We start from the raw sequence: 14193 nt of genomic DNA on the forward strand, positions 1-14193 counted from the left end.
GGTAAGGATAAGACAGTGAAAAGATGAGGCAGCATAACCTGGGTGCTGAAATCAGAGGATGGAGGGAATAACAATGCTGCCAGGTACCACTGCTGAATCCCACCCTACCCCACCTCCTACCCCTACCCTACCACCCGCCCCACCCCCTACACCCCCGACCTACCTGCTGTGAGTCTCACCCAGCTGAAGGGACAGCACGGCCACTCAGAAAGTCATGCTGGACCCTGGAGGCCTGAGAGTGAGTGCCACTGATTGCAAATGTGTAAAAATGGCCTTCTAGATTCAAAGAAATCTGACTTTCAGAGTTTCCGCTTTAGGGAGTGGCCTCGAAACTACTCTTGGTTGAATTTGTCGTTAAGGCTTTATGTGTAGGGCCAAAGAGTTGGCTCAGCGATGAAAAGAGTACTAGCTGCTCTTCCAGAAGTCCTGAGTTCAATTCCCAGCAATCACATAGTGGCTCACAGCCATCTGTAATGGGGTTTGTTGTCCTCTTCTGTCATGGAGGTCTACATGCAAATAGAGCACTCATGTACTTAAAAGATGTTATGTGCAGAGTCACTGAAATATTGCATATGTCATAAAATACCTGTCCCACCCTCACTGCAGAGCCATAAGAGGTCAAAGGGTATGATGTGTCCCATAATGGTGCACAGCCATAACCTAGAACCCAAGAGCCTGAAGGCAAGAGGATCTCAAATTTGGGACCAGCCTGGGTTACAGAGTGAGACCCCAGTCTAGAAATAAGCAACCAAAGGCATGCCAAGAAGTAGATATAACAGAGGGATTCGGTTTCTAAGTCTGCAGTCCTGCATCTCCCCTACCCACTCCCACTCACCCCTACTCACCCCCACCCATCCCCTGCTGGGCAGAAATCACTGCTTTTGTTGTTCGGTGTTTGAGTCTGCAGGGAAGCTAGCTAAAGTGTAAGGTCCGACTTGAGCCACCTGGGCAACTGCCAGAGGGTGCTGAGCCTGCTAGCTTGTAAGGAGTTTAATTTGTTGCAAACCCCACATCCCAGTGAATACCCTGTGTTTTTGCCTACAGGGTGCTCTCTTCTGTACTTGGTTTTACCAATAGAAATAACTTAATTCTGTGATACCTGGTTGGGGTCGGGAGCCTGAGACCCAGTGATCACACCTCCACTCCAGCCTGTCTTTCTCTCCCTGCTGCTCTCTCTGCTCCTGGGGCCTGCTGAGGCTCCATCTGATTAGCCTGGCAGCCTCTTTCGAGTGCTCCCTGGAGGGCCAGGCTCTGTTGACAAGGGCCAGCCAGAGTAGGCTGCAGACCTCCTGGGTTCACTTGCACTGTGGCTGCCTGGCCCGCCCGCCTGGCCCGCCTGCCTGCCTGCCTGCCTGCTTCTCTCCATCCAGAGAACTTTACATCCAAGCCAGGATTGAGATGGATGTGAATTGTAGAAAAGCCAGGGAAAGAGCTCGTGTGCTTTGAGCTGAGAACCTCCCCCAGCGGAACAGTTCACAGCTTTCAAGGTCTGTTTGCTGGGGTTATGTTCCCGGTGGCTGGAGGGGGAAGCTAGGGATGTAAGGAGAACTCGCACATCCTCCTGGAGAGAGAAAGGTTGGAAACCTGGTGAGGGTCTGAGGAGCTAGCAGCCCCCGGGGACAACAGAAAGCGACGCAGAAAGGTAGGCAATGTGTCCTATATTATATCCCTCAGCCCCAGGAGGAGTTGGGAGGGTTCCAACAAACAGCTGAGGAAAGCGTGGATGTGTGCCGAAGGATTGCCTATAAAGGCGCAGAAAGGAAGCTGGGAGCTTTCCTACCTGTCCCTGCCCTTACATGTGGGTGTGAGTGTGGGCGTGTTGCCTAGTTGGGGTCATTTGTAATTCTAGTCCTGTCACCACAGGGAAACTTGAGCTCTGTCCCTGTATTTTTCTCCAGAAACTACTGTTGGTTATGTTTTCTTTTCTGTCAGTCTAGGGGACCCATCACAGGAAGTAATGCATTAGTGTCTTTGACTGGGATGGCTTTTATTTCCTTGAAAATAGGAATATTCTGTGAGGAAGATGGTAGAGACACAGAGAGGATGGCACTCTTTGCTGAGTGACATGTGCCACGCTATGTCAGTGTGCCGCACTAAAACTCCAGGGCAGAAGGGTCCTGAGAGCAAAGCGCTAGGTATTTGCTAGAATTTGAGTGTCGCCATTTTAATGTCAGCACAGAAAAAATTCCCCCCCTTTTGTGATCTCATTTTTGCATTTCATATGCATCATCTTAAATCAGACACAGCAGCTGCCCACCCGCCTTTGGTAAAGACCTTTGGTAAAGACCTGGCGCCTTCAAAGGGATTAAGCTGTTCTGCTAGGCAGGCATTCAGCTTGTCCCTCTGTGACCCAGAGGGAGGTTTAGCCATCTAACTTCTAAGAGGCCCTAAACTAAAAGGATCCTTTTACAGGTTTGACCAGAAACTCAATTTACATCCTAATAAACTCAGAGAATCAATGTCTCACTGGGCTGTAACCCTGCAGCGTGCCTTGAAAGCACGTGCTGTTAGGCTGCTAAAATGTGGGGTCTGGGGCTGTCTCTCAGCTCCCCTCCTGTTCCCTCCTGGCTTTATGCAATACCATAACCCTTGATGTACATGCTGGTGTATTTGTGTTGATATTAGCAAGGCATCTCACCTACGCCCATTTGCCTGTGTTCACTTCTAAACTAAAGCTGTGTCCAAAAGCTTGCAGACAGGCTGATAAAGTCTTTGAAGAAAAGTAATCGTCCGGCCTGATGTGCTTCCCGCCTCCCGTTCCTGCTTTCATTTCTTTTTTTTTTACAAATATCTTTTTTTTTAAAGATTTATTTATTATTATATGTAAGTACACTGTAACTGTCTTCAGACACTCCAGAAGAGGAAATCAGATCTTGTTACGGATGGTTATGAGCCACCATGTGGTTGCTGGGATTTGAACTCTGGACCTTCGGAAGAACAGTCGGGTGCTCTTACCCACTGAGCCATCTCACCAGCCCCTGCTTTCATTTCTTGCAGCAGAGAGCTGTTTCCTTTCCACTGCATGCGCTGCTCTAAGTACACTGGAGTCCTTCCTTACCTGTGGTTCTTTCCCTACCCTCGCCTCCAGCTCTCCACAACAGTGACGTCTTTCCAGGTGAAAAACCCCGAGCTGAGGCAGGCTAGGTAGAACCGAGAACTTGGAAGGTACAAGGACATGTCACATCCAGCCAGTTTCACCTGGCTCTGTGGTCTCACCTCATTGCACTTAAGAAAGGGAAGGATCTCTTTACCCAGCCCTGGACTCTGTCTAGTGTTTGTTGCAATGGACGCTGTGGGGTTCCTTAGCCAGTGTGAGTCTGAGGCCAGCCTGATCTACAGAGTGAGTTCCAGGACAGCCATGGCTACACAGAGAAACCCTGTCTCGAAACAAAACAAAACAACAACAACAACAAAAGGGGGGGGGAGAGAGAGAGAGAGAGAGAGAGAGAGAGAGAGAGAGAGAGAGAGAGAGAGAGAAGGAAGAGGTGTCTTGTGGTCTTGTGGCTGGCACATGGCCTTTGCAATGTTTTTGGGGCTACAGGAATACGAGGTCCACCCTGCAGGTTTGTTCATTCCCTAAAAGTCAAGGTGATTGAGCCAGCATGAGAACTGGTGTTAGGGAAAAGTCTGTAGCAAAATATATGGGTGAGAAAAAATGCTCATCAAAAAAGCATTTGGTGTATGAGGAGCAGAAGAGAAGGCCCAGAGATGTGTCTACTGCTCTCCCAAGGGACCAGAGTTTGGTTCCCAGCACCTACATCAGGACGTTCACAGCATCCTTGATGCCAGCTCAAAGGGGTCTTCTGTCACCTGCACACATGTGCACATACCCACACACAGACATACATGCATAGGCATAGTTAAAAACATGAATGAATAGGGGGCTAGAGAGGTGGAAATCCAGTGTGCTCTTTGAAGCTGAAGTGGGGCCTGGTACTCACCTTCCTGTGCCTCCATTGGCCGCTCTCAGCCCCATCTGCATCCCTGCCCTCCCATCTGCATCCCTGCCCTTTGCCTCAGTTCCCTCGCATCCAGTTGACTCTCCTCCCTTTTCACTGGTGTTCCAGCCACAACAAACTCCTTCCCTCTCCTGGCTTACCTCTTCCATTTTCCCTTCCTGCTTCTGTGCTATAGTTTCATGTGCCTGGATGGTCTTTGTTTTCATTTGCAACCCCCAGTGTCACCTGCGGGACCAGCTTCTCCAGCACTCCGACACCACCTGCGGCTGCTGCACCCCACCTCAGCCTCCAGCCTCTTAAACCTTCATGTTACACCCCTCAGTTTGCCTAATTCCCAATAATTGTGACTTTTAGCAGGCAGAACCTGGGTCTGTCACCTCTCTAGCCCCAGGTTGGCACAGAGCCTAGTACTTATATTGTGTCCCGGAGATCATATAACCATTGTCCTAGGATTTGGACACTGGGGAACATCATCTGTATTGATTTTTGAGACGGCCCTGTTCTTGAGGTCTTGGTAAGCTTTAGAAGGTTTCAGAAGCAAAGCCCCTTGACTACTGTGACTGCAATGTGGGAATTGTTTAGTGGCCTTCGGTGTAGGCAGGAACCCATGTGGCAGACACAAAGGTATCACAGCTCCTCATTGGATAACAGTGATAATTGTTTGTGTCCCCAAGGAGAAGGCAGGTGTGGTGCTGGGGCCCTGGGACTCAGCCCTGGATCAGCTGGTAACCTTGAGCAAGTCACTTCATGTCCCCACCCCATGTGAGCCTCAGCTAGAGCTACAAAAAATGAGATGCCCTTCCCCACTGTGTTCCTAAGCCCCAGAGCATGAGTCTGCTGACAACTCTGAGCCTTGGCCAGGGTTTCAGATGGATATACCAGGGACGGCCTCTTCAGAGAGCCAGGCGCTCATGTGGAGTTGCCTTTGCAGAGGCAGAAACTAGAAATGCATGCAGAGGAACAGCAATTGCTCTGTGGATAAAGGCACTTGCTGCATAAAGGAGGGAAGTGGCTCCATAGACTAGTCCTCTGACCTCTGCACAGCATGTGCATCACACACACACACACACACACACACACACACACACACACACACACACTAATAAAATAATAAAGCCTTAAAATTCTTTTCATGTCATGCATGTGGTGTTTGTGTGGGTGGGTGTGAATGTAGGTCAGCAGGGGTGAGGGGTAGAGGGCTGCCATCTCCTTGACCAGGTGCAGGTCATTGCCCAACCGTATGTATGTATTGTTTCACCAGCAGTAAAAATCCAGCAGGGAATGAGCACTGCTAAAATTAGTTTGTTTGTCCTTTGACAAGATCTCCCCAGTTGGGAAAAAAAAATTGTGTTTATCTAACTGGCAGGGTGGCTGTGCTGAGACCAGGGTTAACAGCCCTGGTTAATGGGACATGGGTGGTACTTTGTAGAGCTCCCCAGCTCTCTCGGCAAGAACATGTTCTAAATAAATGTTCAGCCTTCAGCAGACTCTGTGCCTTGGGTGGAGGTGTTTGCCCCTCTTCTGCTACTTGGATACAAGTCAGCCACTCTGCTGTTCCCTGGCTTGCTACATGTGGTACACAGACAGACAGATGGCCACATCCTAGGTAGAGTGACAGGCAGACATTCAGTCTGCCTTGCTTGGTGTCTTAGGTGTCGAGTTCGCTACCCTTTAAGCTGGCGGGAAGAAACTCTATGATCGGCATGATCCGAATGCATGTCTGCTAAGCCCTCTGTGGTTGTCAGTCCGCACTTCGTTCCTTCATGTGTTCAGTTAGCCAAGCAAAGAAATATTTAATATATGTGTAGAAGTAGAATGAGGTAGGAATATGGATTTAAACAAAATTATAGACCACACATTTAAGAAGCACATCGTCTCCTGAGAAGAGGGCATTAAAAGGTAGTTATGCAAATGGTTGTTTAATGATGGCTGTGATCATCTCTTATTTTAATTGTCATTAATATATAATTCATGTACCATAAAACACACCATTTTAAAGTGTGCAATGAAGTGGATTTTCATAGATTGCTTTTTTTCCCCTTTAATCATACTGCTGGGTGAAAAGTTCAGTCTGTTCTGCCTTGTTGGCACAACCACAAACACTTGGTTTGATTGACTATGTAGTGTGTGTATGTGTGTGTGTGTGTGTGTGTGTAGTGTAAATGAGTCGTGTGTGTATGCTTAGTTTATCAATATGTAGCATGTGTATATGCGCATGCTCACATGTGTATATGTGTGTGTATGTAGTATATGTATGTACTGTGTGTATATGTAGTATGTGTATGTAGGTATGTAGTATGTGTGTGCATGTGTATGTGTGGGGATGTAGGGTCTATGTATGTAGATGTGTGTGTGAGTGTGTGTATGTGTGGTGTGTGTATGTGCGTGTGTTGGTACATAGGGTCTCTGTATAGATGTGTATGTGAGTGCGTGTGTGTGCAGTATGTATGTGTGCATGTAGTGTGTGCATGTAGTATATATGAGTAGTGTCTGTATTAGTGTGTGTATATGTAGTTGTCAATATATAGCATGTGTGTATATGGATGCTCACATATGTGTATGTATGTAGTATGTATATGTAGTATATGTATATAGTGTGTATAGTATATATGTATGTATTGCGTATATATGTAGTATGTAGGTGTGTAGTGTGTATGCGTGTAGGTATGTAGGGTCTATGTGTGTAGATGTATATGTGAGTGGTGAGAGAGAGAGTGTGTGTGTGTGTGTGTGTGTGTGTGTGTGTGTGTTGGTCACTGCTCATATAAGGTAGCTAGCTCCGTGGAAAGCTTTCTTCTCTGCCCTTTCTTGGCTTCTCTGACTCTGCCAAAAAGCTCAGCACCTCACAACTCTGTTCTCCCCAAAAATACCTGAAGTAGGTGGCAGCCAGGGCCGAACAACCACACCATCAATGATAAGCTGAAACACACATGTAGGCGAGCTCCCATGATCCAGCTTAGTGAGCCATGTTAGGAGCACAGTGACGTATGGGACTCTGAGCTCCATGTTACCAGACTTGAAATACAAAAGTCCTGTTTTTTTCAGAAACCTAGTCAGTGATCTAATGGGGCCCATGCAGGATCAAAACGATCAAGTTCTACGCTGGGCTCTGCCTAAGTTTAGCACTGCTACTCATTCTCCTTTGAAAATGAGGAGGCCCACCTACCCAGCCCTGCATGGGGGTTACGGGAGGGGCCTGGGTAGCATGATGCACAGATGCTAAATGCTTGAGCAGCGATGCTTACAGGGACTCACTGCTTGGTAGATTTTAAGTTATCTATTCAGAAGGCTCTGGGGCTCTCCCTCCCCAAAGCACACTGGGTCCAACAAAAGATGGCCTTGTAGCATCACCAAGGGTAAGTAAGTGTTACTCAGAGTCTTGTGGGGAACCTCTGACGACATCAGTGTTGAAGGTCAAACCGGATGCCGTTCATACGCTAACCATAGCAGCTGTGATGCCTGCCACTCGTGCGGTCTTCCTCCATCCTCCATCTTTCCCCTGCCTCCTCCCTCAAAGCTTGCCTGCTTTCTCCAGTCTGTTGCTGTTTTGCCCACAGTGTGCTAAGGGCTCGTCAGCTCTGTTTACGTGACTTTGATAGAACACCTGCTTGCATAATCGCCGACATTCAGAAGCAAGTCATGGGTACATCTGACAGCTGATTTTATTCTCCGGTTCCTTCTGCTTCATAGATTCCCATGAGTTTGCATTTGTTAAGCCTCCCATGCTCTCTCCCTGCCCCACGAGATCTTAGGCTGAATCAACAGCTGAATTTTCCTTGGGCTGGAGGGACAGAGCCTCCTCCCCCTTAAGAGCAAGGGACCCATTCGGGGTTTCTGGATACAATGGCAAGACTGTGCACCGCTGCTTTTGACCTTATACACCTACCATCCTCTTCTTTCAAAGGTATATGACAGATGGTGGACTCGGCCTTTACACCCGTCGCCTGAACCGGCTTCCCGATGGGATGGCTGTGGTGCGAGAGACCCTACAACGAAATACCTCCCTGGGCCTCGGAGATGCTGACAGGTAGGCATGCTGGGCTAGGATTTAGCCAGAGCCATTTGAGAGTGGCCTACAGTGTCCTGCTCATGATGTGAGGACAGTGGGTGGGTATGTTCTTCAGCTGACACAAAAGTCAGAAAGGGGGCTGCTGCTTCCTGGGTCTTGCTTGTATATGGTCATGGGCATGCGTATATGTATGTATTTATGTATGTATTCTGTGATGGTGTGGAGAGAGGAACCCAGGGCCTCGTGAACATCAGTTAAGCTCTCTACCACCGAGCTACATCCCCAACTCTAGGCTGGCACTTCTGATAGCAAGGGTTCAGGCTTGGGCAATTCGGTTGCTATTTTGAGTGTTACTCCTACTCTCTGCCCGAAGGCCCCAGGGACCTGCCCTGGTTCCTCTCTCATTACCCAACTTTCCAGGTACTGCACCTTGAGATGACCAGAAGGTCTGTATGCAGTGTAGTTCAGGCCAAAGCCCCCTGCTGGTGAGACTCTGGGTGTACATTCAACTGACAACACACAGTAAAGAGCTGACATCAAAAGGGGTCTGTCGACCTCTGTCACCACCATTGCCAGAGACACAAAGAACCTGTGTCCACCCTTCCTACCGAGAGGAATGAATGTTTGGCCTCCAGGTTTCTAGCCCTGACTCTAACGTAAACCCATCCCCTAACCCTGAGCAAGCTCTGAAAGGACAGGTGTGATTCGCCGTCTCTGGCATGCCGTCTTTCTGGTCCTCCGTGTACAGTTCAGGTCATCTTTAGCGATCTCCCTGTTCTGGCTCGCTCGACCTCCTTCCACATCTGGGCGGATGAGCTGGAGCAGGGAACCCAGAGGTGGGTGCTTTGAAGTTGCTGTGTACTTCTAGGGGTGCTGCACTCTGATTTTGTGAAGGCCACGTTGTGGGGTAGGGTTGTTTTCTTGCTGTTCTCCTAGCAGGTGAGGGGCTGGAAGGATGATCCAGTGGTTGGAGCACTTGCTGCTCTTTCAGAGGAGTTTGGGTGTGATAACCCACCTCAGGCAGCTCACAACCCCCTATAACTCTAGTCTCTGGGGGATTTGGCACCTCTTTTGGGCCTCTGTATGCACCTACACATATCACACACACACACACACACACACACACACACACACACACATTCCTCTTTAAAATAATGCTAGGTGGGTTCTGTAGTTCTATGGCTTGCTTCGGAGAAGCAGGGCGACTTTGTAAAGAGGCAAATGCTGAAATACTACCCAACAGTGGAAGAGGAATCCTCATGTTCTTTAGGGAGAGGGTAGAAAGGCTGGGGGGGGGGGGAGTGCTGAGTTCCTAGTCATGAAAGACCTCGGGCTCTGACCCAGTGTCTGTTAGCTCTGCATGTCCTCATTTGAGTCTCCCAGTATCCAGTGTGGTCACTTACACTGGGGAAGACAAAAGGCTGTTTGTCAGGGTTCTGCCTCAGGTTAGCTTTGTGGCTGCTGTTCTATAACTGATTGGTTTGAAAGAGAATCCGTACAAGGGCTAAGGGTATAGCTTAGTTGATCGAGTGCTTACCCGGCATGCAAAGAGGCCCAGGTTTGCTCCTCGGGACTGCATTCAAACAGACAGAAAACTAGCTGGGTGGTGGCACACACCTTTAATCACAGCACTTGGGATACAGAGGCAGGCCGATCTCTGAATTCAAGACCAGTGTAGACTACACAATGAGTTCCAAGACAGCCAGGGCTATGTAGAGAAACCTTGTCTCAAAACAAACAAACAAACAAAACCCACAAAGGAGGTGAGGGGGGCAGGATAGAGCTTGACCATAGAAACCTCTGAGAGTTTGCACTTTTCATTTTTAGTTTTTAGACATGCAGGTGTTTTAACTGTGTGTATGTGCATGCAGTGCCTCCAGAGGCCTGAAGGGGGCAGCAGATTCCCTGGAGCTGGAATTCCAAGGAGGTTATGAGCTGCCGTGAGGATGATGGAAATCAAACAGTGGTACTCTACAAGAGTAGCCAGTGTTCCTCAATGCTTAGGAGCCATCTCTCAAGCCCCGAGGGCTCACTTCTTAAAGCTTAAACCCTGCAGATAAATCTGTATAGTGAACAGCACCGGAGGAAAACATTCAGGATCTGCAACGCTCTCACTGGTCATGTCGTAATTTGTCAAATTACTCTGCGTGTTTTTGCCCTGTTCCAGTTGATCCATCTGCCTGTTTTCAGGCCCTATGAGGTCAGTCTCTGCTTGTAGTAGAAGCCTCTGGGATGGCCATTTACCTAGCGCTTCATTGGAGGCCTAATGGAATTATCATAGATAGCAGCTGAGCCTCGTCCTGCCACTTCCCCAAGTTTGGGGGGCTAAGACTGGAAAGACAGACGCCATTTTTTTCTCACTTCATTCCCAAATGAACAGTGATGTCTTCTGGTCCTCCCCAGACCTGAGTGGTCTGCTGTAATCATTTGAGGACTGAATAGCTAGCTAGCCAAGGTTTTAATAAGGAACCCAAGGGGCTTCTTTAAAAAAAAAAAAAAAAAAAAAAAAAAAAAAGACTTATGATACAAATGTTTCCCTGTTTTATGTAAGTTCTAGGTTACTAGCAGAGATATGTTTGCATTCTCGTGGAACATGCTAAGTTTCTTTAAGCTCCATAGCTATAATGAATAGACCATGGCAATGCTACTCCGCCCACTGTTTTTTTCTTTATGCATGTATGCATATTTGTGAGGTGTGTATGCTTGTGTGAGTACATATGCACATGTGTGCATGCATGGGAAGCTCAGGCATGTCAGGTAGAGGACGTCAGGTGTCTCTATAGCATTCTCTGTGTATGTCTTGGAGGCAGGGCCTCTCCTTGAACCTGGGCCTCTGGTTTTCTCAGCTAGGCAGGAGGCTGGCAAGCCCCAAAAGCTCTTTGCATCTTTGCTTCCTTGGGAGCCAGTGCTATAGGTGCTTGCAGGGACACCGCGTGCTAGGTGAGTGTTTGGATCCAAACTTCAATCCTCATGATTTCACATCAAGTGCTCAAAACCATTGAAGTAGCTATCCAATCCCTTTTTTATTTTATTTTATTTTATTGCCTGAATTCCTCAAGGACACATGCGCTGGACTGGCGAGCTGCAAGCCCCATAGATCCTCCTGTCTCTACCTCCCTGCGTATGCATGTGACATGACTTTCAGGGATCCAACTCAAGTCCTGACACCTGCAAGGCCAGCTCTTTCCTGACCGCTAACTCTCCAGTCCCTCTCAGATTTCTTTAGATTGTTCACCAAGCTAGGTGAATGTTTCATAGAGCTGGGGACTGTCAGGCAGGAAATCAGTAGGGAACTATTCCTGAGCTAGCACATCAAACCCGTGATTTTACAAACATTGTTTATGCTGAGAACCCCGTGGGTTGGGTGTGAGACAGTGACTCTGGAACATCAAGGGAGTGTACCACAGATGGCAAATATGCAAATTGGGCACGGTTCTGCGCCGCCTCCCCACCCCCTCCAATTGAAAATGTGCTCTTTAAGCAATTTAAAGCCAACAGAATCCTTCCTTTACAACCCCCCCTCCCCCAAAAAAACCAAAGGCGTAAGAACTAAGCTAATTTCCAGGCAGTTTTATGTAAAGAGAGACCTGAGTGCTTGCTTGAAGTTTCACACACAAGCATTCGGCCACATGAAAGCTATTGAGGCAAAGGCAAGTGATCTAGACATTAGCCTCACTGGTTCTCAGCCAGGAAGAGATGGCACACAAAGAATAAAATACCCTGGGCTTAGGAAGTGCCACAGCTGTCCCAGAGCCTGTAACAGGATGCCGAGACCCCAGATAGACCATGGCTATTTGCAGCATGGCCTGAGTGTGTCATTTTTAGGGTTATTAAAAGTCGCCTACAGGAATACGTGTCTTCGGAGGCCTGGGAGATAGGAACTTTGTCAGTTGGAGTCTTTATGTCATCAGCCCATTCTGCTGAATAATAAAGATGATACAGTCAAGACGCCAAGTCCCCTTCATCTCCTGTCACCCTGGATCCCAGTCCCTTCCTGATAGTGACTGGCGACTACATCCAGCAAAGTCAGCCATCGGCCGGCTGTGGAGGGAGAATGGCGTGAAAGGGATGGAGGCAGCTCAGTACACAAAATAGCGCTACCTCCCATAGGATAGCAGAACATAGGCCGCTTCTGGAGGAGGAAGCGTGCCCGGCTGGCCAAGAGTCTGGCTATCAGTCCAGTGGTTTCTACCTGCAGCACTGTGTCTCCTGAACATGTCGGGAGTGAACATGTCAGGAAGTCTTGGATTCTAGTAACTCAACTGCTTTATAAGCAGAGAGCTCAGTAGAAAGTTGCCACTCGAGAATCTCTTTCTTGGACACTGCAAAGGGCCTCCGTGTGCAGGGATGTTGACAATCCTTGTGGAATAGCAGGCTGGGGCATTAGATAGATGTTCCTTCTCGCTGGTACTTCCAAGTCACGTTGTGTTGATAAAACAGGAATTGGGCTCAGTGTACACTTTAGATCAGGCTGTGAAATGAAGCAGAAAGGGGAGGGATCTTTTTGTTATTGTTGTGTCCCCACCCCCCTTTCACATTATGGATGTCTTTTCACTCTCCAGATGGTATCCGTGTCAGTAAGGCTTTGAGATTGCTTTTTAAAAAACAGACACAGGACACACGTAGGCTTCGCAGCTTGTACTTGGCCCCTGACCCCGGCCTTCAAAGCCAGCCCCGTTCCCACTTGAATTGGGAGGCTGTCGGAACGGCAGGTCCCAGGGTGAGAGGTTGTAGCTGCGCTGCCTGCTAAGGAGCAAGTCCAGTCTCAGGGCTCTCCCCAAGAATGCAAGAGCCCTCGTACTGCCAGGCTGCGTGACACAGCAGAACAAAGCAACCGTTCTGTTCCCAGCAGCACATCCGTCCACCCAGCTTAGGCCTTGGCCTCCTCCTCGCAGGCTCAGAGTCGGGACCCTGAGAATTCTGACTGTGGTTCCGTGACCTTAGTGAGAGTTCATTTCAAAGTCTGATGATGCATCTTGTTAATGACACCGGAAATCCAGGGCTACCAGAATCTGCAAAGATTCTGAAGTCATCCAAAAAAATGTAACCTTTCTCGGTACTGGCTAAATACTGTCATTTAGCTCTAGCTAACCTGGAATTCACTGTGTAGATGAGGCTGACCTAAGGGCGCAGTTGAAAGAGCTGCTCACCTTGTGGCTGTTGGGAAACAGCTGGGGACAGACTGCACCTTCAAGAGCAAGCATCTGTAGGCCCACTTTCGGTGTGAACGCAGCCTAATAAATCCGCCAATGAGGCCCGTGAGCCTGTGTTCCAGCTACCTCTCCGCAGCAGCGCCAAGTCTCGCAGGAGCTTCGGGGACCCAATTTCATATTCAACCCATGACAGAAGTCTCTCTACCTAGAACACAGAAATCCTCTCCCTCTCTGGATCTCATCCCCCTCCCTCCGCCCACTCGCTCCTCCCCACTTCCACCTCTCATCCTTCTTCCTTCTCATTTTGAGAGCCAAGCAGTGCCCACTATGTTCAAGAATACTATTTTGTTCTGTGTCATGCACATAAGGGCTGTACCCAGACAGCTGCAGCGCAAAAGCTAGTCTGCACCCCTTCCTCGTGGCTCCTCCCATCCCTTCCATGCTCCGCCCCCTTTCTCTCCCCTCCTGTGCATCCAGGAACAAAGTGGGAGAGAGTGAAAGTCCCTGTTTCAAAGCCCATAAAAGAGGCCTTGGAGGCAAATCTCTATTTCCGTTGCAACAGGGTGATAATTACCACACTGGCCTTCCTGGAGGGCCCCAGTCTGCCCCTGCCACTGGCTTCCTTTTTAAGCAAGAGGCCGATCCAATCCTGTGGGCAGAGGCCACCTGGGTTGAACGGGGGTGGGGGTGGGGGGGTGATGACAGGAAGCTAACCATCTGCACCTTAAGCCTGGGAAGAATTCTCCAGAGGGTTGTAAAAGGCTGGAAACCCACAAGTCTGCCAAGCTTGGTGCATGGTTCTCAGGCAGTGTTCCCACTCACAAAGGAAGGGCCAAGGTACGGCGGCCCCGTGAGGCACTCCACTCCCTGACACACGGCTGAATAGCATAGCTGTGACCTTCCAGCACGTGTTGAACGATAAGTTGTGTGAGGTCTGGAAAGGTGACTCAGAAGTTAAGAGCACTGGTTGCTCTTTGGGAGGACTTTCAGTCCCCAGCTCCCATATGGTGGCTAACGGCTGTCTGTAATCCAATTCCAAGGGACCTGGTGTCCTTTTCTGGACTCCGAGGAC

At 48.9% G+C, this 14193-nt stretch overlaps 1 protein-coding gene across 12 annotated transcripts in view; it reads left to right on the top strand.

Annotated features, from left to right (window-relative positions):
* Nav2 (neuron navigator 2) overlaps positions 1-14193 on the top strand; it is a 643327-nt gene that overhangs the window by 522416 nt on the left and 106718 nt on the right. For all 12 annotated transcript variants that reach the window (XM_029533095.1, XM_029533102.1, XM_021221030.2 and 9 more), the window contains one exon: positions 7864-7986. In XM_029533095.1, the coding sequence (XP_029388955.1) occupies positions 7864-7986 (123 nt within the window). The remainder of the gene's footprint in view (positions 1-7863; positions 7987-14193) is intronic.

The sequence above is a fragment of the Mus pahari genome, chromosome 1 (assembly GCF_900095145.1).
Source record: "Mus pahari chromosome 1, PAHARI_EIJ_v1.1, whole genome shotgun sequence".
Lineage (NCBI taxonomy): Eukaryota > Metazoa > Chordata > Mammalia > Rodentia > Muridae > Mus > Mus pahari.